Source organism: Enhydra lutris, unplaced genomic scaffold (genome assembly GCF_002288905.1).
Source record: "Enhydra lutris kenyoni isolate GAN:26980312 unplaced genomic scaffold, ASM228890v2 scaffoldscaffold12, whole genome shotgun sequence".
Lineage (NCBI taxonomy): Eukaryota > Metazoa > Chordata > Mammalia > Carnivora > Mustelidae > Enhydra > Enhydra lutris.
In genome coordinates, this window is record NW_019154096.1 from 40072366 (window position 1) to 40100245 (window position 27880).

Here is a 27880-nt window from a genome sequence, read left to right on the forward strand (position 1 = left end):
CTGTTAAAAAAAAAATGCAAAAGATTGGAAGAGACACTTCACCAAAGAAGGTATCTGGCTGGCAAGTACGCCCACAAAAAGATATGAGTATCATTATCATTTGGCAAATGCAAATTAAAATCAAGTAATAGGCTACAACATTATAAAAATGGCTAAAACTGAAAAGACTGACCACACCAAATATTGTAAAGGACATGGAGAAGTGGAACTCCTGTATGGCGGGAGGGAATGTAAAATGGTACACTTTGAAAAACAGTTTGGAAGTTTCTAGAAAGATAAACTCTTTCCAGTATGAAAGCAGTTATAGACAATGCACAGATAACGTAAAGAGATAGGTGTGCCTGTTCTAATACAATTATGTTTATGGATACTGAAATTTGAATTTCATGTAATTTTTACACCACAGTGTATTATTATTCTTTTGATTTTTTTCCCCAAATATTTAAAAATTGAAAAACCACTGTTCACTTGCAGACTACATCAAAAGAGGGCTGCAGCTTGCTGACCCTGCTCTTGGTTAAGTACCCAGGGCCATTTCCACCAGGAACAAGGAGAGGCTTTGGGCATAAGGCCTCTGCTAGAAGGCTGGAGGCAGCAAAGCCAGGTCCCGGTTGGGAGAGGCGACTTCTCCCCATTTCTGCGTGAAACACAGCATGACTGGGGTTCAGTGAGCCAAGGGACACAAGGGACCCAGATGGCCATGGAGCACCAGTAAGAGAAGGTAAGAAAGGTGGAGACCCATCGAGGGGCCGAAGGTGACACCCACAGGAGGCTGGACCAGGGGAAGCCCTGGAGTCACCCCTGAGGGCTCATGATACCTCCAGTCGACTTCCTGGAACAACGGAGGGGTCATCCCGTTTGGACGATCCTCCATTGCATGGCAGAGAAAGCCCACGAAGGAGGGGCATTCCTTCCCCATGCTGGAGAGGCCTAGGGACTTTGGGGTCCCACGGTGCAGAGTGAGCAGGCTCCTCCTGGCCAGCGTGACGGGATTGGGCTCTTCAGAAGCGCCCAGTGATCAGGGATCGGCCACTTGTGCTCCTGGCCCTTTACTGCTCAGAGTAGTGACTAGTGATTACCCCCAGCAGCCTCGAAGACGGGCCACCCAAACTCACATATTGGGGATCTTTGGGGCCTTGGGACCACGGCAGGGTCACAAACGGGTGGTTTGAGGGGCACGGTAGAGCCTGCAGGTGTCTTCTGTCTGGGCTGGTCAGAGCGAATCATTGTTTGGAGTCTGAACGCCCTGGGGAGGTTTGAATGGCACTGCCAGTGTGGAGCCCACCCTGCTGCTTCCTACAGCTGGGTCAAGTCCACATCATCAGGCCGGCCCCAAACCCATTTTAATCTACAACCACTAGGCCAGCACCTTGGGGGAGACTCAAAGCCTGGGAAACGTGCAGGCACCCCCACTGCCTGGCACTCGGGGGCAAAGGAGCCCACGCCCAGGATCCCCTGAACCCAGACCCCTCAGAGTCAATAAGTGGCTGGCAAGAATTCTTGGCCATTCCCTGGGGTGATGCCCGCCTCTGGGCACTTTCTAACCCATTCCACGCTTATCCATAATTACTTTTCCAGACCGACTCTTCTCAGGGCCCTGACTCAATGGTGAACAAGACAGATTGAGGACCCTGCCCTTAGGGAGCTGACAGTCCAGTCATGGACACAGACAAGGACACACTGAAAAGATAAGCTCGTGAAGCGGGCCATCAGGGGACACTCAGGCTACAGCAGGGAGGGACACCCTTCAGAGAATTGGTTGCTGAAGGGCAAACCCAGATACATGTTGTCTCGTGTTATCTTGTGTCTTACAGTTAAGGAAACTGAGCCTGGGAGAGGCTGGGGGCCCAGTCCCAGCTAAGGGGCCTGGATTCAGGGGGGTCTGTTTCCCCGCCTAACAGCATCACAACAAAGAGCTGCGGGAGGTCCTTGTCGGGACAACACTGAGCCCTGCTGGGTCTCTCTCAGTGTCCTTTCCTTGGCTTTCAGACGTGCCTCACCCTGTCCCTCCCCTGTCCTTTCGGAAGCATCATGGCTCTCTCTCCCTTGTGCTCCACAGAGACCACCTGGACAGCCAGCAGGTGGCACTGGTGGGAGGGGTGGGCTCTTCGGTGCCATCTGCCTCCCCTGGAGTGTCCTGTCACCAATACAGGAGACAATGGCTGCTTCCTCTCTGAGCACTAGCACCAAGTCGAGGGCCTGCTGCGGGGGACAGGGACACAAGGCCGTGAACAGGACCCAGAGGGGCACCTCAGGTCTGGGTGAGGCAGCACCCTCTGGGTGGCTGGGGAAGCCTTCTCATAATGACTCCAAGGACGGCTCTTCATCCCACCTCGGTTGCTGGAGAAGAGGTGTGTGGGGAGAGGAGCGCCTGAACCGAAGCACCAACCAGCCCCCAGCCAGACTCTTCCCTGGCCCGCCCCCTTCCCCCTGCTGCCTCCACCCTAGCCCATGGCTCAGGAGCGAAATTCCCACTTTCCTGCCCAACCCCCTGAGCATCTGTGAGGTCCTGAAGATCAGAAATATTGTCCTGTGTATTTATGTCTGTCTGTACTGCCTGGGGGGCTGGTCCCATGCGGGACTCCGGGAAGGTGTGTTGAATGATGAACTGGAAGGAACCCTCAAAATTCTACAAGTCTGTTTTCCCAGCATCTGGCCAGGCCCTCATAAGCAGTCACTGCGGAGAGCCGCACCGTGGCTGGGAGGCTGGAGAGGAGCTCCGGCAGGGGTACCCCCCGGCTGTTTGGGCCATGGAACCTGTGGCCTGGGGATGAGCAGACACTGGGCTTGGCACTAAAGCAGTGAGTACTGGAGGTGGAAGACAGAGACACAAAGGGGAGTAAGAGACAAAGAGAGAGTGGGCAACGTAACGGAAGCAGGTGGCTTCTTGGGACAGGACCTGGGCAACAGGCAGGACACCTGGTGACCAGCTAAATGCAACTGGACTTTCCCGAGATTGGCAGTTTCACTGCAGCAGCCAAGAGGTGGGAACACCGGACCCTGGCTAAGACGTGGCTTTGAAGTAAGACAGACCGTGGCTAATGTCCCAGCTCTGCCCATGCTCCGCTGAGGAACTCGAGGAACCTGATGTAACTTCTGAGTCTCGTTTCCCAAATCTGTGAAATGTCCACAATCATACCCAACCCTTGTGGAAATGTCTAAGGTGCTGTGCACGCATTCCCTTCGCCAGGTGCCCCGCACAGCTGCTCTGTGGCGAAGCTGGCCCTTCGGTGTCCTCTTGTCAACCAGCCTAGAGCCGTGGGCTGCCCTTTTCCTCCAAGGACATTCCAGCCTATTCTCATGGCCTCCTATCTTTTCGTTCGTTGAACGGTGAACTCTCACGGTGTGTCCGGTGCTGGTCAAGGCTCTGGAGATGGAGCAGGGCCTGATAAGTGAGTCCCAGCCTCCAAGGAGCTTGCATTCTACTCCAGGAGATGAGCAGTAGAAACATAAGGAAAATACCTGGTAAGTAAGGTGCTGCTCCATGTAGAAACAGGTGGGAAAGGGGCAAGCGGAGCGGGGTGGGGGGCATGTGAAGGGGCTCCCAGGGATCGCTGCCCCAGGAAGGTGGTATCTGGCCCAGGAGAGTAAGAGCTGAAGCAAGCAAGACAGTGAGCAGGTGGGCGCTGTGGGAGAACATTCCAGCACAGAGATGACCCAGTGCGAGTCCCTGAAGCAGGAAGTGCCCAGAAACAACAGGGCTCGGGGAGGGGGTGACTTTGAATTGGGGCAGAGTGATGAAGAGAAGCAGGGACAAGGGCAGAGTAGAAATGAGGGGAGGGTCCCAGGGAGCACGTCACCCAGAATGGCCAGAGGTCACTGCGCTGCATGAAGAAGGGAGGGCAAGGGGTTCCAGGGTTCCAGACCCTGACCATCCCACATACCGGGACAGTGCCTCCTTGCTCCACCTGAACACGCAGAGGGCTCACCCACCGCCCCGCCACCAGCTCTCATGGGCCACTCCTTCCCGTTCCTGTGGCCACAGCATCTCACATCCCGGGCTCCATCTCTGGAGTCGGGCCACAACGCTGTGGGCATTACCCAAACTGGGAGGCCCACGTCAACTGCCTCTCCCCACTTGGCTGAGGCTGGGCCCCGGTCGCCCACTCACGTCTGCTCCCGGAACAGCGTGTCCGGGCTGGGCGGGAATCCAGCCGCCGGACTGCAGGCGGAGCCCAGGGCCGTGCGTGGGGATCGCTGTGAAAAATAACACAGATGGCAAGCCTCGCCATTTCCTGTACAACACATAATTAGGTTAGATAAGAAACTAGCTGTGTCTAAGTGCTATAAATGTCTATATTAAGCTATTTTGAAAGTGCCGAGCACTTTGACATTTCAGAGTTCAGAGTAATTGAGGTATTGAAATAAAATTGCTTCTGTTATTTAAAAGGTCATTATCGTCTTCAGCTAGATATATGAGGACTATTTTCCACTCTAGTGAGCCGTTCTCCCTGGCGCAATTAGTGTCGCTTGAGCAGCGGCCTGCTGGGGGACCCCCAGCCGCAGCCCCCGCCAGAGCCCAGGCAGCCGCTAGGACACACGGAGCAGGAGGGAGCGGAGAGAGTCTCCGTCCGTGGCCGTGGACCCCACCCTCCGTGCACGGGGCTTCCACAGGCACTTCCCACGCAGTTGGTCCCACCCTCATGGGGACTGCAAGGACACCGGCACTGTGGGAAGGCTGTAGAAGGGAGCTGAGGCCACCAGCAGTGACGGAACAACGGGGGGTGACCCTGGGAGCCGGGAGGGTGGCGAGCGCTGGCCGCCGTGCACCGAGCACTTGGCATGCTCTGGAAGTCTGCCAGCCCTTTACTGTTCTGGCTTCTTTGAAGTTTGTCATCATCCCTAGAGGAAATGTGCCCATTTCAAAGATGAGAAAACTGATCCTCAGGGCAGTTGAGAAGCTGGAAACAGCAAGAAAGTGGCTGGAAATGTCGGGAGACTCAAGAATGGGAAGAGTATTGCTCAGAGCCCAAGCCCATTCCCTGTAGCTCAGACAGCTCCGGCCTCTCTCCACCATGACCTTCCCCTTCCCCAGCCTGTGTCCCTGTGCCTGGAGGGCTCCTTGCAAAGAACAGAAACAAGAGTGGCCTCAGCTGGACTACTCGGCCCCACAAACTTGGACCAGCAGTTCCTGGGAGGGAGACTCTGCTGACCCAGGGCACTGGCTTGCAGGAGAGCTGGGCACCAGGGTACACATACTGGTACGGGTACCGGGCGCCCTTGCCTGGCCTCATCAGTCGCATGGTGTTCCTGAGAGCATCCAGATCAGGCACACATCTCAAACCACCCTCTGCAAGCCCGGCTCCTGGAACGTTCCTCCATAAAAACCAAACATAGCAGCTCTTCTCCCATTCTCATTCGAGCCCCTCACCACCCCCACCCCCGATGGTTAAGTTCAATAAATAGAATGCTCTTAACTAGAAATGAGACACCTAACTAAGTACTAAATTATATTCTGGTTATCACTGATATAATATATCACAGTCTCCAAATGTCCCTCAAAGGGAATCTTTTTTTTTTTTAAAGATTTTTATTTGTATATTTGACAGATCACAAGTAGGCAGAGAGGCAGGCAGAGAGAGAGAGAAAGAGGAGGAGGCAGGCTCCCTGCTGAGCAGAGAGCCCAATGCGGGGCTCGATCCCAGGTCCCTGGGATCATGACCTGAGCCAAAGGCAGAGGCTTTAACCACTGAGCCACCCAGGTGCCCCCCTCAAAGGGAATCTTGACTTCCAAAGGCAACTTCAACTCAACAGTGTGGGGTCCACTGCTCTGGGAAAGAGACAAGCGGCAACAAGTCAGCACTCCACCAGCCTGTGGCCCTGCGCTGCACAATGGGGAAAAGCTTCAGAAAAAGCACTCGCTCTCTGAAAGCAGGGACTCTAACTGGTATCTGTACACCCATGTTCACGGCAGCACTATTCACGGAAGCCAGAGAGTAGAAACAACTCACATGCCCATGGATGGATGAACAAATGAGCAAAACATGGGAGACAGGTGTGACGCAGTAGTATTCCGCCTTCAAAAGACGGGAAATTCCGATGCGTGCCACTCTATGGCTAAACCTTGAAGACGTTACAGTCAGTCGAGCAAGCCGGTCACAAAAAGACAAATACTGAATGATGTCACAGACGTGATGCCCCTGGAAGGGTCAAATAGAGACAGAAAGCAGAATGGTGGGGCCGGGGACTCAGGGTAGGGCCGTATTGGGAATTATTGTTTATGGGGAACAGAGTTTCAGTTTGGGAAGACGAAGAAAGCGCTGGAGACGTGCGGCAGAGAGGACTGACTGCCTTGTGAGTGCCCTCATTCACGACAAACCGCTAAGACGGTCCATTTAATGTTAGGTATATATTATATATATAAAACAGATAAAAGTAGAAAGTAAAGAAACAAGCATCCTAGTGGGGCCATTGACACGGCCAGTGACGTGTGGCAGGTGTGGCAGCATGGGGGAAGGCTCAAGTGACAGGAGACCGAGCAGTCCGTTTTACATTGGTCTTACTTGGGCTCATCGGTGGTTACGAGTTCTAGTCCTCTCTGCTGCTTGATGGCCGCTGGAGAGCTGTAAGGTCACACCGGGTTCCACGGAGGAGAAGGGAGCCTGGCTGAGCAGCGCAAGCAGCGGGGCGTGTGGGGCCATGGCGTCCCTGGCGGGGGTGGGACAGCTGCCCCACACGGATGAGGAACCTGAGATGATGGGCTGGGCCGGGGTGCGGGGAGGCACCAGCTGACACCCCTGCTTCTGCCAAGGATCAGGGAAGAGCTAGAGTGGTTGGAAACTAGACCAACTCTGGCCTTTCCCCAGAGAGAGTACTAGAGAGAGTACCAGGGTACTAGACAGAGTGCTAGAGAGAGTACTAGAAAACGGAGTGTCGAATATGGGGGAGAAAAACAACACACCCGAAGACCCTTTGGAAAGTGTAAGCAGTTTACAACCTAACCTTCTCTCACTTCGTGGTCCCAGAGTTGGGATTTCATCTGGAGAAATAAAATATTGCCTAAGCCTCTAAACATTAGCCCGACCCTGTCTAGATACTGAAACAAGGTATCTTCCTAGGCAGGCGAAGGCTCTTCCCCCACACCCAAGTCCTCAGCTCTGGTCTTCTGACTCCAGATGTTTCTGAATTGTGGGGCCAGCCCTGAGCCAGCCTCCTGGCCATCATGATCCAGTGTTTTCCAGGGAAGAAGCACCACCTCCTTCTTACCCACAGAAGAGGGGACTCCATGGGCCTCTGAGTCTGTCGACACCCCCCAGGTTCCCGCCAATCCCCCGACCCTGCCGGGACTGACCACAGCCCGAGCACAGCCAGCCATGGCTGCCTCATCACCACCCTCCCCAACCCCCGACAGGCATGTGATTGCAGGCTGGTCTTTGATGGAAACTGGTGGAAGGGGCTGCCAACAGGACAAATATAACTGTCTTTTTGCTGAGTTGTGGAAGCTCTGGATAATGTGGTTTGGGGCACAAGGTTTGGATGCCTTCGGGAGGAATACAATCTATAGGAAAAAGTTCCCCCGGTATGGGTTGTGTTTTTTAGTGTTCAAAATGCCTTCACTGTCCTTTTCCATCTTGTGTCCCCTTTCTAGATATCATGAAGCTAGTGGATGCTGTGCTCTGTGACAGGCCTCAGGGACAGTGTAGTGACAAAGCAGGTAGGGGCTGCCCTTAGTGGGACTCACTGTGCCCTGGGGAGAAGAAAGCCATCATTTCCTTGTCCTGTTCCCCAACCATGAGCACTCTGAGGAGGAGGACGTGTTAAGGAAACAGTCAGGAGCTGGAAGCCAGTTGCTGGCATCTCATGGAAGGTTCTGGAAGCAGGGAAAGGAGGTGACTCTGTGCCCAGGCCTAGCGCTCCATGTGTTCATGTGGGTCAAATAACTACAAGTAGATGTTTTCATCCTCAGTCTAAGTGACAACAAGCTGATGGGAGAGCCAGCTTCCCTGCACCAGCACTCCCGTCCTAGGCCTTAGGGCAGCTCCTCCCTGGGGTGCAGCCCCTCCGGGAGCCCTCCACACGCCTGTCCCTCCCTGCTGTCTTCTGAGGCTCACAGCGAGGGGGTAGTGATGATGAACCCAGCCTCCCCTCCCCTCCAGAGGCCAACTCCTTCCATACGGGAAGGTAACTCTTTAAATGTTATCAGCCCTGGTCATTTTTCACATGAGGGCACTGAAGGCCAGAGAGCTCGAATAGCTTCCCAAAGACACACAGCAGTTAAAAGGCAGACTCAGAATTTGGACCAGAGCTTCTGACTGAATCCTGTGCTCATGTTATTGAGTGAGAAAAGCCAGGACACCAGCAAATGAAAACCCCAGACCAGAACTCCATTTATAGGCTCTGATCTGGTCTCTGGCCAAGGACAGTGGGGAGGAAGGGAGGTCCGCAAGTTCTCAGCTCTGGCCACCAGGGGGCGCTGCCAACCCCGAATGGTGGGGCTGCGGTCCAGACTTGGCCAAAGAGGGACAGAGGTGGGAGAAGCACTTGGCCGGAAAAGCTGGGGGAGGGGCGAGGAAACGGCGTGTCCCCACCACCTCCCAGTCTCTTAACTCAGGAAGTCCCAAGCCTGGGATGGATGCTTCATGATCCCCTTCCTACCACTCATGATTACGCGGGCCGTAAAAAGAAGGAGCTTGTCAATTAGCAAAGGTCTCCTTTTTACTCACCTATCTGGAACAATATGTGTGGCCAGTTATGGGCATAAATTCCAAATCTATCAAAATAAGAGAACACACTAAAGCTAAAAGGAACAAGGCCACCAAGCTCCCTTCATTGGGGATGGGAGTGGGCAGAATTCTAGAATTTTAGGGACTTTCAGTAAAGACCTTTTCTCTGCAATGTCATCTTTTTGTTCTTTCTGCCATCTGTCAGGTGTACCAAATTATCTTTTTACTGCAGCTTTTCTCCTAACCTGAATGGCCTCAGTTTCTTTCTTTCTTTCTTTCTTTCTTTCTTTCTTTCTTTCTTTCTTTCTTTCTTTCTTCCTTAGATTTAATTTATTTGACAGAGAGACACAGTGAGAGATGGAACACAAGCAAGGGGAGTGGGAGAGGGAAAAGCAGGCTTCAAGCTCAGCCCCAGTGCAGGGCTTGAACCCAGGACCATGAGGCAGACACCTAACAACTGAGCCACACAGGTGCCCCTGGCCTCAGTTTCTGCATGATGATAAGGTGATCCCCACTGCTGATTGTGAGGGGAAGCACAATGCCCAGTGTCCCTCAGCCTGTGCACTGTTTGCAACCCCATTTGAAAGGCCTGTGGCCCATCCCCTTTCCCTTTCCCAGGCAGCCCTGGCTCCTGTGCACTGTGGTCGCCCAGGTGAGGCAGACGAGGAGCCCCACACCCCCTGCTCTCCCGCCATGCACCTTCCCACCAGGAGCTCTGCGTGCAGCAGGATATTCACAGCCCAGGGTACCCCCTGTCCTCTGCCTCTGGGCAGATTCTCACCCCTCTACAGAGCTCTGCTCAAGTGGACACTTTTTGCAAAAAGCCAGTCCTGACCCTTCCCTCCTTCTGGTTGCCAGGGTACTTGGGGATTATTTCCTTTTTTCTGTGCCAGATGACAATAAAAAGAGCACAGGATCGACATGGTACAACCGGGACAGTTCAGCCAGCTCTACAATGCACGGTGCAGAGTTGGGCAAGCTACGAAGATGCTCTGAACCGCATTCCTCCCAGTCTGCACTCAGAGCTGATGGAAGGCGGGAGCCATGTGGCCCGAATGGAGGGACAGGTGCCGGCAACATGAGGAGCACCCACAGGAGATAACATGACTCCAGCTCTGCCCTCTTGAGCAGGCTAGCTGAGCTCTCTGAGCTCAGCTTCTTTGTCTGCAGAGGCAGGTGGGACAGTCTTGATTTAATGAGATAATTCAGAAAATGTGCTCAGTAGGGTGCCTGGCCCCTGGTATTTGTCTCTAAAAGTCAGCAACAAGTCTGCAGCTGCTGCTCCTGACCCACATCTCCACTGACGATTTCCTGGTTTAGTTTCCAGTCTGAGGAGATGAACAGTGGTGATCTTAAGCAGCACGGCTAGCTGGGGAGGGGCCTGGGGTGTTCGTGATGTGGTCAGCCATGGACACCGGCTTCTGAGAGATGCGGGTGGTGCTGGGGGGAAAGGGCTAGTGGGTAGACTTGGAGCTCAGGAGAAGGGCCAGGGACCCCAGGTCCAGCACTCCAACTGGTAGGCTGCTTGGGCCCAGAGCTTGGGGGTGGAATTGGGGGATTTGTGTGAGGATATTGAGGGGGGACAGTCACCAGGTTTGATTCCCACTGGGCTCTGCTGCCAACTAGCAGCTCCTTCCCATCCTTACCTTCCCCAGCTATAAAACAACAGATTTCATCATGATGCTCCTAGGGGCATTGCCATTAGGACCCTAGCAAAAAGTCTCTAAAGGTCCCGTCTTACGTGGAGCATGATTCCTTTAGAAAACTGATGAGGGCATCAGGCAACACAGAATTCTGCATAAAAATTCCTGGGTGTCCATGGATTCTCTCAGATCCCACCCCCCATAGACCCGGGAGTCTGGGGTCCTAATCATCCTCATGCATAGGGAGGGAGCATCCCCAGCGACCTGCTAGCGAGCTGTAATAACGGAAAACGAAATGCCGGTTCTACCAGCCATGGCCACGCCCACCCCCCACCAGCTGCTAATGAGTTTTTCTCCTGTTTGTGATGGAGGACACTTGTAATAAAGTTTAATGTGGAAGAACAAGGTGCATTTAACCAAAGCTGTAAACATCTCTAATTCTATTTAAAACTATAGGGTCCAGTACATTAATGTTTAACAATCAGACACGAAATTGGTGTGAAGCTAATCGAGCTGTGTTTATTAGAAAGTGGAGGCCAAGTCATCTTTTATCAATGACAACAGAAGGAGCAGAAAACTGCAGTGGCCCCCGTCCCCCCCACCCCACCCAGGCATTAATTAAGAGTCTTCCCCAAATTGCCACCCCATGGAAAGACACTGATTGTTTCTGGGAAAATCCGCTGAGCTGATAACACGGGGCTCAGTGCCAATGTCTGTCAGCCCTGTGTACTTGGGGAAATCACTTTCCCCAGCAAAACAAATCATTTTTAAAAAATGCAAAATGTACAATTAATTCAGAAAGAGCAAAGGCTCAACTTCTATTCTATTTGACCTCTGCAGAGTGCCCACTGCTGAGGGCTTCCTTCTTCGAGAAACTCCCAGACATGGTTTTCACCAGCCCTCTCCCACTCCTCTGATTGCTTGGTTTCCCCTGGCCTGCTTCAGGCTCCTCACCGGCTCCTGGAGCTGCCAGCGGGGAGCTCCCCATCACTCAGGCCGAGGCACCATCTCTCCACACTGGGCTGCCTCTCCCTGGGGATTTTGCTCACTCTCAGGCTTTGGCTGTGACCTGTATTCTGAGGACAGCCCCCAAACCTCCAGGGGTTCCAGATCCACATTTCCCAACAGTTTGCATTGATGCCACTCAAAACATGGTCTGGATTCAGAAGCATGGACATTCCTCGGGGGCTTGTCAAAAACACAGACTCTTGAGCCCCACAGAGACTTTCTGAACCACGATCCACAGCTTAATGAGACCCGGCGATGCGTTAAAGTTTAGGGAGTCCTCGTCTATCCTACCTATCTGGACACTCCATCATAGCTCACATTCAACTTTGCAGAAGGCAGAAGGCAGGCTCTTCCTCCAAACTGCGAATGTCTTTGTTTTCCCACCAGTGATTAGCTTCTGTTCAGTGTATGGGGTGGGGGTAGGGGGTGGGATGGCGAGTCAATATCCCACCATCCCCCAACAGCCTTACCTTGTAATGGGCTAAGAATGACACAGAGCTGGGTCCCACCTTCTCCCCCAGGAAATACAGGGATACTGAAAGTCATCATGTTCTATACGGAAGCCACCCTAAACTTCACAGCCACACAAAAGACTCCCTCCAGTATCCCTGTGATGTGGCTCAATTGAATCTCTACCCCTTGTCCTTCTCCTATTGTCCCCAGTGCTGCTTAGTACTATGCCAGGCCTGCGGGTGTCCATACTCCAAGCCAGAGGGTACCTCCATTAGGAGATGATCAGTCCCGAAACCTGACAGTCCCTCTCCATCGAGAAGAGTGTCTTCAGGGTCCTGAGAAGGCAGGCTCAGTGGAAAGGTACAGAGCACAGCAGAGCTCATGGCTCCAAGTCCCTCATAGGATATAATGTAAGTGGACCCCTTGGCTAGTGAGGCTCAGGGCAACTCTTTTGCTTCCCGACCTGGGAAGTAACTCGGACGCATACTATGGCAGTCAGAATTTTCGCCATTGCAACTGGATGAGCTTGAATAAAACTAGGACTTAGAAGGTAGGAAAATGGGGTAGTTGACTGAATCAAAAGAAGATCTAAAGGAAAGAGAAGTCCGGGGGATTCTAGGGTCTGGGGGTAGGATTCTGTGTTTTCCTCCCTGCTTCTCTCTCAAAGTCTCCTTCATTCTTGAAGGCTTCTCTACTCATCAGAGACATGGCTGGAGGCAGATCTGGTACGCGGCATCCTGGCTTTGCTTCCCAAGGGAAAGATGGTTTGTTTCTCCCAAGGATTCTGGTTAGTCCAGACCAGGCTTCTTGCAAGCTTTGGACCTTTTTTTTCTTTTTTTCTTTTTTTGTGGCCTGGAGCATGAGCTCCAGCTGCCCAGCCTAGGTTGTTGTCATGCATATCAAAGGCTGAGTGTTGAACAGGGGTGTGAATCGTCCTTAAAAGCATCAACCGGTTTAGTGTTCTTATCCCAAGTGAGTGTTTGGGCTTATCGATGTGTGGGATGACCCAGATGACTATGGACTGAGAAATGCCAAGGGTCCCATGTCATTTTCACTCCAGCAAGTATCAGGAAGGGTGGGAGCGGGGCTGCTGGCTTTTTCTGACTCACCCTGTGAGCTAACAAAATCATGATGTTTTATTGAAGACATGATCCCAAAGAAATCCCAATCCTTCCCACCACACCTGCTTTAATTCAGAGCATGGGGATGCTGTTTTTCCATTCGGGAGACCTTGCCTCCTGCCATGTTTCCATGTTTCCATGCAATGCCTGGCCTAGGTCAAAGTTCACCACCAAATTTTAGAGAACCTATGAGCGATGGGTTCCTGTTTTGAGTTCACTTAAATGTACAAGCGATTGTCCCCTTTGTAGACTGCTTTAATATAGTTGTTTCAATAGACGCTTGAGAGTAAAAGCAAGATGAAGAGCTTTTCCTAATTTCTATTTGATATGCTTCCCCTTTCTTATCGTTAGAAATGTTAAGGCATGGTTATTGTCATGTCTAAATATGGTAAGTATGCCAACCATATTTGATAGAGAATAATGAGTAGACCCATTTTCTAAGTTTACTATGATAATGAAGTCGAGATTTATCTCTCCAAAGAAGCCCCAGGGACAGATCATCCATTGCTTCTAGTTGTGAGCTGAACTGGGATGGTTTGCTTCTGGAGATAATGGTGGGATGAGCTCTGCTTGGATGTGGATGGTACCTTCCAAGATTCCCTCGGGAAGCATTTTCAGTAGGGGAGATGGTCTGTGCAGGCTCCTGTCATCCTCTCTGTCCAGCTGGCCCCCCAGTCCCATAGCCCAGGGTGGATTTGTGCCACTGTTACCAGAATGTTGGAGGAAACGTCTGAGTGTGACTCTTGACTGATGACCTGTTTGATTAACTTGCAGCTACCAGCTCTAACATGTGCCCTTCTTCATGGCATGCATTTATTTCCATCTATGATGGCCCTACGCTCCCTCTGAATTTAAGGAGAAGGTTTGAGGGTGACTGAAGTTCAATTCAGTTCTGTGGAAGCCTGGGGGCTCCCTACCCTCTTGCCTGTCCCCACAATCTTCTCTTCATGTGCCCCACTCTCCACCCCCACTGGGCACCCCAGGGTCCCACTAGCCTGTATGGCTCCTCGTGCAAATGAAGAAGTCATCCTCCTTCCTCAAAACACCACAGAAGCATATTCTGCAGGAACACCGCCATAATAAAATAAGATATGCTGTCCATGATAATTATGATAGGAATTGTACGCCAACCATATATTCTGCTCCCATAAAGGATGATCTGGGAAGTTCTAGTGAATTCTTCCAAGTGGTATTTCTTCTTCAAAAGCTGTGTGGTTTATTCACTATCTTTGGAATTTGGCAGAGGGGAAGGGAAGGAGATGCAGGTAGAGGCCAAAGAGAATGACTTCCTCTTTGTAAAGTCAGGCTATTTCTGCTTCTAGAAAATCTACCCGCTCCCAATCTGGACCCTTTCCAATAAGCCACAGGAGATACTCATAAGCTATCATGGGTCTTCAGGAGTGTTACTGTAGAGCTAAGTTAAGGGACAAACATTTATTTTTTGAAGCTATGGTAAGGAGAGCCTTACACTGAAAAGAAATTTCATTCTGAAGATACGTACTGGCTGTTGCATGAGCGTTAACCTAGTGTAGTGGGAAGCAATGTATTCTACCCAGAATCTGTGAGTAGTCCTTATCCCATTACATGAACTCTATGGCAGGTTAGGTCACCTTACTACAAACATGAGTCTGAGGTAATTAGGGAATAAGACACTTGACCGAGTTCACTTGGCTATACAGAGGGGCACAACTCACATTCAAGGTTGTGTTTAAAATATATAATTTACCATATATACATGGTCCATTACAAAGCCAAACAATTTCTACAGTGTGCTATAAGTGAGCACCCAGAGCACACCCCACAAAAAGTGTCCTTAACAATACAGTCAACAGCATGTCTCTCTTCTAGAAGGTCTCCGTCTTCAGGGAGATCCTGGGTGTTGTAGCAGTCACACAGGGCAACTTCCGCACAGATCTCCTTGACCCGCATCCCTGCCTGAGCCCAAGCCAGACACGTGAGAAACCCCATGTGAAGTTGGCTTGGGAGAGGTGCTCTACAACAGTAGGGTCTTTAAAACACATTTTTCCAGCTCGGCTTGCACCTCTTACTCTCCTAGCCCAGGGGAACCAGGCCGAAAGCTCTGCTCACACAGGAGCGGGCATGCAATCAGAGCAGTAACTCTGCACACTTCTAAGAGGCCCACTTCCACCAGTGTGTCCATGGATGGCTGGCTCCCTCCCTTGCTCCTTTGGAAAACAGTAAGAACTTTCTGGAGAACAAGAGTTTCTATAGCAATGCAGGTCCACCGTGCTGAAGTCCTTTTGAATGGTGTGCTACTCGCCCTGCAGCCTTGGGGGATTCCGGGTGGGGAAATGGGCACTGGCATATTTGGAGATAGTGGGCTGTTAGCTTAGACAGCAAGGTTCCCCACAATCTGCTGCTGCCCTTAAATCTCCAGGGTCAGTGCATCTGTTTGGAACAAGAGATGCTTTCTTGAGTGACCGTTTGCAGTAAGCAGCTTGCTCCCCTCAAGGTGCCCTAGAAATGCTCTCTGACCTTCTGAAAAAACAATTAGTACGTGTCTACCATCTCACACTTGGGCCTATAATGGCATTTCCTCTAGCTGTATACTATGAGCTTGATATCACAAATACAGGAAGAGTAGAAGAATAAAGTAAGATTTTTAAAAAGATTAAAACCCAAAGAAAGGAGAAGAAAACATGAAGGGATTTGGCTCAGCAGAAAATCTCCTTGGGTCCTCTCCGAATCAGAGTCCATACTGCTCGGGGCTCAGACCCAGACATGTCCCGTCCTGGGAGATTTGTCCTGGGAGATTCATCCAAGGGCTGCGGCCCCTACTTTTTTATGGAGAGGAGCCTCGTACCCCACCACACAGGAGGCACGAGGGAAAATACAAAAATAAGGGTTTTGTTTCCAAGGTATCATAAATAACTGGGGTGGCATGTATTAAATAGGACCACGGAAGAGGACCACGGAAGAAGACGCCACGTTACAGCTTGTTCTCCTCAAAGAGGATCTGGGCATAGACGGTGCTGGTGGGGAGGCCTTTGGCAGCCCGGTGGGGTTTGACCAGCTCCAGCTCAGCGTAGGTCAGGCTCTCCTCCGCGATCTTCGGCTAGAAGACAGAACACAACACAACTCTAGCTGACCACAGGGAGTTCCACATCATACCTTCTTTCACTGGGCGTGCGCTTTCACTGCATTCTGGGATCCAAGGGGGGAAGAGATGGACATAAGTTTTCCAAGGATAGATAAAACCTCAATAACATAGTAATACAGATCTGTCTTCTAAAGAACATTATGCCCTGCAAAGAGACAGCATGAATTATTCTTAACTCGACAAAGAACACTAACAAAAAATGATTAAACATTAGGCTACAAGGGCGCCTGGGTGACTCAGTCATTGGGCGTCTGCCTTTGGCTCAGATCATAATCCCAGGGTCCTGGGATCCGGCCCTGAGTCAAGCTCCCTGCTCGGCGGGAAGCCTACTTCTCCCTCTCCCGTTCCCCCAGCTTGTGTTCCTTCTCTCCCTGTGTATCACTCTGTTAAATAAACAAATAAATAAAATCTTTAAAAAAAATTAAAAATAAAAAAATAAACATTAGGCCACAAAGTAAACTTTAATTCTAAAAGTGTTAACAGTTTCTCTCTCTCTTTTTTTAAGAAATGTTTTGTTTATTCATTTATTTGATAAAGAGAGAGCATGAGAAGGGGGAGGGGCAGAGGGAGAGAATCTTAAGCAGACTCCCCACTAAGTGTGGAGCCCAACTTGGGACTCGATCCCATGACCCTAAGATCATGATCTAAATGGAAATCAAGAGTCAGATGCTTAACCAACTGGGCCACCCAGGCGTACCACTAACAGTATCTGATCAAAAGAAAAAAAATGATAGAAACAGAAACAAAAAATTCTAGAAATTAATAACAAAATTAGAATGGTACCATCTACACATTTTTTTGAATCACTTAACCTGTATAAAACTAAAGTTCTGGAATATCTTGATAATGATGAAAAAGAAAGTATTACTTGCTAGAACCCAAAGAATGCAGTACTCACTGAAAAATCATAGTCTTAAATATTTATATTAATAATATGAATTAAATGTATCAAGCAACCAATTAAAGAAGTTAGGAAAGAACAAAACAAATGAAAAAAAAGTAATAAAGAAAGACTAATAAAATTAAAACCAGATAATATGAATCAGAAAGCAGAACAAGAGTATTATAAAAATACCCAAAAGCCTGTGTTTGGAAAACACCAATAAAACAAATAAACTGAAAAACAAATTAATCAAGATAAAAAGGGTTTTTGGAAAAGCCCAAATGAATAAAATAAGAAATGAGGAAGGGGATATAATGTAAATAAAAAATTTTTTTAATTTAAAGAAAAACTGCTTTGCTCAATTTATTGTCCCACATTTCAAAATACAGGATAAAATGGGTAATGTTTCAAAAATATGTAAATTACAAACATTAACTCCAGAAAATATGAATGTACTAATTATCATTAAAAAAAAAAGGAAAAGAAAAGAAGGGAAGGAGGGGTGGGAGGGAGGATGGGAGGAAATAGTGTCAAAGAGCTCTTTCTTAAAAACACCAGGCCCAGGCAATTTTACAGGAAACTTTCTACAAGAAATTCCTTTAAGGAAAAGATAATTCCAATGTAATTAAACTGATCCAGAACATTAAAAGAAGAAAAACTTCATTTATTTAAAAACAAACTCACTTATTAATGTACAGTTTAAATCAGATTTACTCAGAATGAGGAAGCACATTAAAAGGCAGCTAACCGTATTCCCGGAATGCAAAGACGGTTCAATATTAGAAAAAAATCTACCAATACAATCCACGATAGCCATAGAGGCAAACAATAATATAGTTATCACTATAGATGCTGGAAAAGCATTTAGAAATTAAAAAGAAACGTTTTTATTAAAAACAACTTTTGAATGAAGGACATAGAGGTGTTTATTTTTCCTACCATGCTTAAGGAACATAACCAAAATAAAGAAAAATTGGTGGGTTGTTATGGAGTGACATCAGCATCACAGCAGCATGTGTCATTCCTTTTTTCTCTCCCCTACCATGTACAACTAATTGGACATCCACAACACAGCATACCAGGACAGCCAAGAGATCTGTCCATCTGTGCACCTGAAGGTGAGTGGACCCGACTGCAGAGGGAGGGGTGGTGGCAGAGAAAGGGTGGGCTGCCCCAACAAGCAGTCAGCACCACCTTTCTGCCAGAGGGGTGGAGGGTGAAGGCAGTGAGTGGTGGTCCGCCTGGCTATGTGCCTCCCAGCTGGAGGGACCAGTTGCTCTCTCTGAGGAGACCACAGGGATGGGGGAGAGGAAGAGAGACTGAAAGAGGACCATCCCCACTTCAGGATCCCCCTATGGAGCAGTTGGCACACCCCTATGGAGCAGTGCCCCAAGCACTGAGTACACACCTTCCCTACTCACCCTTGCTCTGCCCCAACCTTTTGCTTTTCTAAAAAGGAATAGTGCTCCCAACCTGAGTAGACCTGCAGATCCCTTATCAGAAGCCAAAAACTTGTGCTATAACGCCACCTTCTGGAAAACAAAAGGAAGGTTCCTAACTATAGACCTGTTGAACTGTTAGAATCCAAGTAAACAAAACCTTGCCTACATAAAAAAGGTGTTCACTACTTCAAATGCAGTGGCAGAACCACTTCTCTTCAAACACTGTGAAAAATCACAGTAATATGAAAACAATCACAGTAACATGGTAATACAAAAATAAAATGACAATTTTCCAGCAACCAAACCCAAAGATATGGAATATTGTAACCTAACTGATAATTTAAAATACTTGTTGTAAAGAAGTTCAACAAGCCACAAGAAAACTCAGTTATATGATACAGTGATCTCAGCAATAAAACTAATAAACAGAAGCAATGCTTTACCAAAGAGACTGAAATTCCAGAACAGAACAGAACAGAAATTCTGGAGCTGAAGAACTCAATAAATGAGATGAAGAATGCATTAGAATGTTCTGGAAATACAGCAGATCATATGGAAGAGAGTTCTAAGACAGAAATATAGAAAATATTCTGGCATAAGAGACAAGAGAACTGAAATGTTTAAATAGTGAAGAAATCATGTGAATCATCTGACTCTATTAGAAAAGCCAACATAAGAAAAATGGGTATCCCAGAAGGAGGAGGGAGGGGAAGGGAAGAGAGACTGTTTAGAGAAATGAGCTGAGAACTTCCCACTCCTGGGGGAGGAACTGTGAACATCCAAGTTCACAAGATTAGCAGAACACCTTATTATCTCAATGCAAAAAGACCCTCTCCAAAACACATTATATTAAAACTGTCAAAAGCCAACAAGAAAGAAAGAATTTTAAAGACAGTGAAGCGGGGGGAGGGGGGAGACAGTAACCTACAAAAGTACCCTTGTTAGGCTATCTGCAGATTTCTCAGCAGAAACTCCACAGGCCAGGAGAGAGAAGAATGACATATTCAAAGTACTGGAAGATAAAAACCATCAGCCAAGAATATTTGGCAAAGTCATCCATCAGAAATGAAGGAGAAATAAAGGTTTTCCCAGACAAACAAAAGCTGAGAGAGTTCACTACTACTAGACCTGCCCTGCAAGGAATGTTGAAAGGAGCTTCTCAGGCTGAAAGAAAAAGAGGAAAGTACTCAAAACTCTCATTAAGGCTATACATAGAATTAGAATACAATAACTCTTCTTTAGAAGAATTATTAACCTCTTAACTACAGAGTAAAGGTTAAAGGAGAAGAGCATTAAAGAGAACTATAGCTACTACAACTTGGAACATATTTTAGAACAAATGAACTTAACAGACATATACAAAACATTCCACCCAATAGTGACAGAATACACACTTTCTCAAGTGCACCTGGAACATTCTCCAGGATAGATTATCTTAGTCCACAAAACTTATCTTAGGAAATTTAAGAAGACTGAATCATAACAACTATCTTCTCTGACCACATGGTATAAAACCAGAAATCAACAAGAGGAAAAATCTAAAAATACGTGGAAACTAAACAACGCATTTCTAAACAACCACTGGATCAAAGAAGAAATCAAAAGGGAAATAAAACATTATCTCAAAACAAATGAGGATGAAAACATAACATCGAATACTGTGGGATATATCAAAAGCAGTTCTGAGAGGAATATTTATAACATTAAGTGCATATAATAAGAAATTAGGAAGATCTCGAACAACAAATTTTATATAAAAGAAAACAAACTGAGCCCAAAGTTAACAGAAAGAAGGAAAAAGTAAGCATAAGAATGGAAATAAATGAAATAGAAACCAGAAAAATAATAGAAAGGATCAGTGAGACTAAGAGCTGGTTTTTCAAAAAGATAAACAAAACTGGAAAACCTTAAGTTAGATTAATTAAAAAAATAGAGAAAACTCAAATAAAAAATTTAGAAATGTAAGAGAAGAACTTAGAACAGATACTATAGAAATGCACAGAATCATGAGACTACTATGAACTATGCCAACAAATAACGTAACTGAGGAAAAATGACTACATTTCTAGAAACTCACAACATAAGGAGACTGAATCAGGAAGAAATAGAAAAGCTAAAGAGTAGCTTAACTAACTGTAAAGAGATTGAATCAGTAAAAAACAAAACAAAACAAAAAAAAACTCCGAACACAAAAAATTTCAAGAGCAGACAGCTTCATTGGAAAATTCTACCACACATGTAAAGAACAATTAATACCAATTCTCTTCAAACTCCTCTAAAGTATTAAGAAGAAGGGAATGCTTCCAAACTCATTCTATGAGGCCATCATCACTTTGATTAAAAAACCAGACAGGGGTACCACAAGAAGAGAAAACTATAGACCAATATTCCTGATGAATATCAATGCAAAAATTCTCAAAACAGTGTTAGCAAATCAAATTCATGAACATATTAAAAGGATTATACAGCATGACCAGGTGGGATCTATCCCTGAGATGCAAAAATGATTCAATGTACACAAATCAATAAATGTAATTCACCACATCAATAAAATGAAAGATAAAAATCACATGATCATTTTAATAGATACAGAAAAAAGCATCTGGCAAAACACAGCATCCTCTCATGATAAAAACCTTTAACAGACTAGATATAGAAATAACATACAAAGGGCCATATATGACAAATCCACAGCTAACATATTACTTAATGGAGAGAAACTGAAAGCGTTTTCCCCAAGATCAGGAACAAAGCAAGGATGCCCACGCTCACTATTCCTATCAATATAACACTGGAAGTCCTAGTTAGGACAGTTAAGCAAAACAAAGAAATAAAAGTCATTCAAATCAGAAAGGAAGAAGTACAATTGTTATTATTTGCTACTGATATGATCCCTACATATAGAAAATCCCAAAGAATTAGTAAAAAACCTATTTCGGTAAAGTGGCAGGATACAAAACCAACATATAGAAATTATCTGCACTCCCTTACACTAAAGATGAAGCACCTGAAAAACAAGTAAAGAAAATGAACTCGTTCATAATGGGACATCAAAAAAATATATATATACTTAGAAATAAATTTAACCAAAGAAGTGAAAGATCTGTACAATGAAAACTAAAAAACTTTGCTGAAAGAAACTGAAGAAGACACAAACGAATAGAAAGATATTCCATATTCACGGATTGGAAGAATTTGTATTGCTAAAATGGCCATACTATCCAAGGCCACCTACAGATTCAACATAATTCCCATCAAAATACCAAAGGCATTCTTTGAAATAAAAGAAATAAAAGAAATAATCCCAAAATTTATGAAGAACCACAAAAGACCCTAAATAGCCAAAGCAATCCTGAGATAAAAGAACAAAGCCAGTGGTACTGGCACAAATATAGACATATCAGACAACTCAAAAACCCTAGCATATATGGTCAACTAATATTTGACAAGGGAGCCCAAAACACCCAATAGTGAGAGGATAGTCTCTTCAATGAAGGGTGCTGGAAAATTGGAGAAACACATGCAGAATAATGAAATTGGACCACTATCTCACATCACTCACAAAAATTAACTTGAAAAGGATCAAAGACCTAAACAAAAGATCTGATACCATAGAAGTCATAGAAGAAAACACGTGAAAGAAGCTCATTGATATTGGTCTTGGAAATAATTTTTTTGGAAATAACACTAAAGATACAAACAACAAAAGAAAAAATTAACAAATAGTTCTACATAAATCTGAAAGCCCCTACAGAGGAAAACAAACAATTAACAAAATGAAAAGGCAACCTATAGAAAGGGAGAACTTTTTTCAAACTATATTAATGGATAAGGGGTTGAAATATTCAAATAATATTCAAAATGTATACAGAGTTCCATCAACTCAATAACAAAACAAAAAAATCCAATTTAAAAATGGGCAAAAGAATTAGCTATTTCTCCAAAGAGGACATCAAAATGGCCAACAGACACAAAACGATGCTCAACATCATTCATCATAAGGGAAATGCAAATCAAAACCACAGTAAGATATCACCTCACACTAGTCAGAATGGCTATCATCAAGAACACGAGACCGCAGGAGTTGGTAAGGATGTGGTAAAAAGGGAACCCTTAAACATTGTTGGGAAGAATGTAAATTGGTCCAACCACTATGGAAACAATATGGAGGTCCCTCAAAAAATTAAAAATAGATGTATCATATAATCCAGCAATTCCACTTCTGGGTATATCCCCAAAGAAAACAAAAAACAGAATTTTAGTGAGATGTATGCTACCCCATTTTATCGCAGCATTATTCACAAAGCCAAGATATGGACCCAGCCCAAATGTCCATCAATGGATGAATGGATAAAAAAGATACACTATATATATACAATGGAATATTATTCAGCCATGAGAAAGGAAGACATTCTCCCCTTTGTGACAACATGCGTGGGCCTTGAGCACATTATGCTGAAGTAAGATAAGTGAGACAGAGAAAGACAAGTTCTGTATGATATTACTTATACATGGAATCTCCCAAAGTTAAACTTCTAAAAAGCCGAGAGTAAAATGGTGGTAATCTGGGGAATGAGAGGAGTCAAATCAGAGTGATGGTGCATAAGGGTACAAACTTGTAATGAGCAGTAATAAGGCACAGAGATCTAATGCACAGGACAATCCATGTAGACAATAATACTGTGCTATAATTATGTACACGTGTATGTACATGTATAATTATGTAATGTGATAAACATCGCTACATTGGCAATCATATTACAATATATAAATGTATCAAAATAGCACAGGTATACCTTAAACTTATACCATGTTACATATCAAACTTAATAATAAATAAGCATTTTTATTAAAGATAAATATATTTCTATATATATAATAAATATGTTATATTATATAAATATATTCACTAAATAATTGTAAATTATAAATATATTTATTAAATAAATATATAAAGAATACTAGGAATCCAATTCTAGTGATATTAAAATCTAAGGCTGTAATAAGTAAAATACTGTGGTACTGGCAAAGGAATACACCTATACGTCAGTGAAACTGATGAAAAAGTCTAGAAATGAACCCAGAATAATAAAATAAAATATTATTTTTCAATAAATAGTGTTAAGACACTTGGGTAGCCATTTGAAAAAAAAAATCCCTACATCATTCTTTACACCAGACAAATTCCAGATAAATTTAAAATTTTAATGTGGAAAATAAATTCATAAGAAGTGCTAGAAGAATGTGTGGGGACATTTTTAAAAAATAACTTCAGTGTATAGAAGGCATTTTACAGATTAATCCAGGATTAGTACAAAATAGATATGTACATCTTCGTGCCATAGATGGCAAAATATTTCCTAAATAAAGCAAAAGGACCATTAAAAAATGAAGAAGAAAATATTTGTAACTCATATCAAAAGGCCTTACAATTCAACAAAGATTATAGCCAATAATCCATCAGAAAATTAAACAAAAGTACAACAGACAGGACCAGATAGTTCACAGGAAAGGAAATTACAAGGCTCTTATATATACAAATGAGACTCAACCTCTCGTTAAGAGGTAGTAAGAGAATCACGATTTAAAATCAGACATCACTTTTTGTCTTGCGTGTTAACAAACATTAAAGAAGAAAGATTGCCCAAAGAAACAGAAGAAATGGGTCCTGTATATCGTTAGTGGAGGTGTTTGTTGGTACAAACAAGAATCTGGAAACACTTCAATGGATGTCAGCAGGAGACGGCTGTGTTCATACAGTGGGTATATGGTGCAGTCTTTAAAAAGAATGCTGGAGGGGTGTCTGGGTGGCTCAGGGGGTTAAAGCCTCTGCCTTCGGCTTGGGTCATGACTTCGGGGTCCTGGGATCGAGCCCCGCATCGGGCTCTCTGCTCAGCAGGAAGCCTGCTTCCTCCTCTCTCTCTCTGCCTTCCTCTCTGCTTACTAGTGATCTCTGTCTGTCAAACAAATAAATAAAATCTTAAAAAAAAAAAAAAAGAATGCTGGAACCATACGTGTACTATATGTTTTACTATCATTTGGGTAAACACGTGTGCTTCTATTCTACATGCTTAGAAAGCCCTTGGAACCTGCTTGGAAATCAAGCACCTGGTACGAATCTATGATGCCCTCCACTGATGATATCTGGATGGCCGAAGGGAGACCCACAAGTTAGTGTGTAATTTGTTGAAACCTCTCACATTTTCTAGTAGGCACATGTATATAAGCAACACATTAATTAGTTTTTAAGTCATAATCAGAAAAATAAGAGTCACTAATTTACAGTCATAAAAGACACATGACTTGCTTTTAAGCAACCTATTTGTCATTTTGGTTTCTTGGCTTTGGCTGTGTTGTTTTGTTTGGATTTTTGATTTTTCATGCTTCCACCTTGGTTATCGAGCCAAGATTCAGGACAAGTAAATCACTCGCATTCGATTTAAGTTTTTTAAAAAGAATGCTGAAAACAAAAAGCCTCTTTTCTTCTGAAGTGGAACATCCTAACAGAGACAGGAAGCAAGAGACAAGGAGAGTTCCTGAACTCCTACCGCCAGTACGAATGCCAAGCAACCTTCACAAATTGGCCATTTTTAAATTTCCAAGGACATTTATAGGGATGAGAGCCTCCTGCTGGTCTTTGGACATCAACAGTCTTTACATGGCTTCCTAGTCGTCCATAGATTCCAAGCCAACAAAAATCCCGTTTACATCTTGCTTTTCTTTTAATTACATTTCACATTATAATGATTCCATTTAGAAATGCCATGTGTCCTCAAAGAAGCACGCAAAACCTAACTCATGTAAATTTTAGAACCCGGATTTAGGAAATCATATTGTCCAGGTGTTTTATCACATTACTTTGAAATTGCATTGTTTTCTAGTGTGGATTATCTGTTTATTCTTAAGTTATTCCATTACGTTTGGATATGAAAAATAACACTAGATTTCTCAATACAGGTCACCAGGCTGGCTGGGCTGATGTGTAGTTTTCATACATTTTTATGATGTTTCTATAGTAAACATAATTCAATAAAGCCAAAGCACACTAAATAAATAATTGCATCTAGAAAAGCAATAAAAACAAATAAAATTAGTACTTTCATAAGTGGAAAGGTGCTTCAATTACTGCTACAAGCAACAACCCACCATAAAATGTGTAGAATCATTTCCCTTATGCATATTTCTGGGATATAATAATTTGATTGAAGCTATGAGGCAGCACACAGGAGGCTCCACGATGTGAAGTGTATACAGTTTCCAACAGAAGATGCGTAATGTCGGTCCTTGGCACCTTTAGAGAACCTTTTGTTTTTCTGGCATGCACACTTGGCTGTCGCCATCAACCATGTGCTTAATTACACTTCCCAGCTTGTTTAACTGGAAACAAATTCCTGATGGCCAACGGAAGGCTGTAAATGCAAACTCCTCACCAGTTCTCACCAAGCCACCTTGTTTTTGCCCGGATGCTTCAGTGGAAGGTTCAGGGGAGAAGCAACTTGGAGCAAATGATGGGAGTCATTAATTCCTGGTGAAACTGTAGAACTGGCAGGAAAGCCAGGAGCCAGGAGCAGCAAGTCAAGGTTAAGGGGAGTGATGCAAGAGGGCCCCGCTGGGGTGAGGACCCTGCAGCCCGTCTTCTAGACCCCATTCCTACTCACACAGAAATGTATGGGCACTCCAGAGCACAACCTTCAGTGCTCTCCAGTGGGCTGTCCACACCCACCCAGCTGCTTTAGACTTCTCTCAGACACAAAAGAAACTCCTAGAAGCAGGATTTCCAGGCCCCGGACACTTGGGTCTGATGTTGCTGTATTCACCGGAGAGCAGGAGAGGGAAGAAACAGGAAGGAGGGAACGTGGACCAACTGCTGAGAAGGTCTGATGGGATCCTTTAGAAAAGGCCCTAGAACTTTCCAAACATGAGAGAAGCATCTGCTCCATTTTCTTTTTGTCAGGACTGTTTGGTTTTATTTTCTTTTCCCTCTCAGCCTACAGAGACCCCTGGCCAGTTTCTCTATTCCTCCAATAAGGGCCTGGGATTTCTGTTCCACTGCTTGGGATCTTGCCTGTTCTAAACCTCTTCTTTGCTTTATGTACCTGTAATCTCGCTTTGGATACATTTTCTCCCAGCCAAGGGAGAATCCATTCCTTCTTCTGGAAGGGGACTCAATAAACAAGAGGGGATGGAGGTTCACACACAGACATGTGTTGATGCATCAAAGAAAGGCCTGAATGGAATTCTGAAAAATTCTCTTGGTTGGTGGAAATGTTCATGGAGAGGAGGCAAGGAAACCAGCCCTGAGGCCAACATCTTGGGGCTGCCAGCAGAGAATGGCTATAGGACCACTTTGGACCTGGGCTCAGATATCAGCTGTGTGACCCTTCCACTGTCCTTAAGGACCTCACAGATCCTAGACTTGTACTCAATAGCACACTGACCACCACTGAGCCAGATTATATTCCCACATAGCACTACTTCCCCTCAGAAGGCTTCGGAAAGCATCATCACACAAACCAGTTTTCTCACGCAGTGATAGAACCTTCTGGACTCTAGGTGTAACGAGGTCAGTGTGCAGTGAAATGCCAAGTCTTCCATGGCCCATCCTTCTGTGCTACCAGTGGTGAGACACTCAACAGCAGATGACAGTCCCCAGGCTGGATTTCCCACTTCTAAGTTAAGCTCTTCTTTCCCCTGGTTTTAGAGTATTGATTATGGAAAGTGGGTCTATGGGGAAGGATTTACTGGACGTGGCTCACACTAGAGAAGTCAACCCCCAAGAATTCAGAAGTCCTGTACCTCTTGGGGACACAGCACACTTCAAACTCCTAATTGGTAGTTTCTGAGTATTTCATTCCAGGATTCAAACCAAAACTTAACATTCCTACTAGGATTGAGACAGAGAGAAAAAGAGAGAGAGAGAGAGGGAGAGAAAGGCTGATTGAACATTCCATGCAGACTCCTGCAAAACAACATTTTTTTCATAGAGATCACAGCTGGATGTGCACATTGAATTAAGTTGCAGGAATAAAAGAAAAATGGAATTGCAGCCACTGCAAGTTCTCCAATGTCAGAAGTTCAATTGGGTAATAGCATTATCTGAGCAAAAGATCAATAACTAGGACATGGGGATGTTTATGCTAACGTCACCTTAGAGTTAAAAAATGTGATTGCAGTTCTACCGACTTGCACTATCAGGAATCTATTTGCCCAAGAGAGAATTACATATTATCAAGGGCAGACTTCCTCTTCCCCCTTCAAGATAAGTGCTCATTTTTTATTCAACAGAGGAATACCTAGTAAAACAAATGCTCCCCTCACGACGCCCACACACAGGACTCCAGCCACCGAAGACGTGGAGGCAGTGCTGTGGTCGAGGCTCTATTTGATGGTGGGCCCTGGACAGGTAGCCGTAGGTCCAACCTCTGGAAAGAAAACTATGCCATCGTTCTCACTGGTTCTGTTAGAACTGACATGCCTTGGATATGAACTTGACTTAAATTTGAGTTCAACTGGCATACTCTGCTTTGGCCACACTCTGTGTCAGGT

At 45.6% G+C, this 27880-nt stretch overlaps 1 protein-coding gene across 1 annotated transcript in view; it reads right to left on the minus strand.

Annotated features, from left to right (window-relative positions):
• Positions 1-14862: 14862 nt before the first annotated feature.
• Positions 14863-27880, minus strand: part of LOC111145189 (V-set and transmembrane domain containing 4) — a 93812-nt gene continuing 80794 nt past the window's right edge. Inside the window, exon 8 of the mRNA XM_022499909.1 lies at positions 14863-15964. Coding sequence (XP_022355617.1) covers positions 15839-15964 — 126 coding nt within the window. The 3' untranslated portion in view covers positions 14863-15838. The remainder of the gene's footprint in view (positions 15965-27880) is intronic.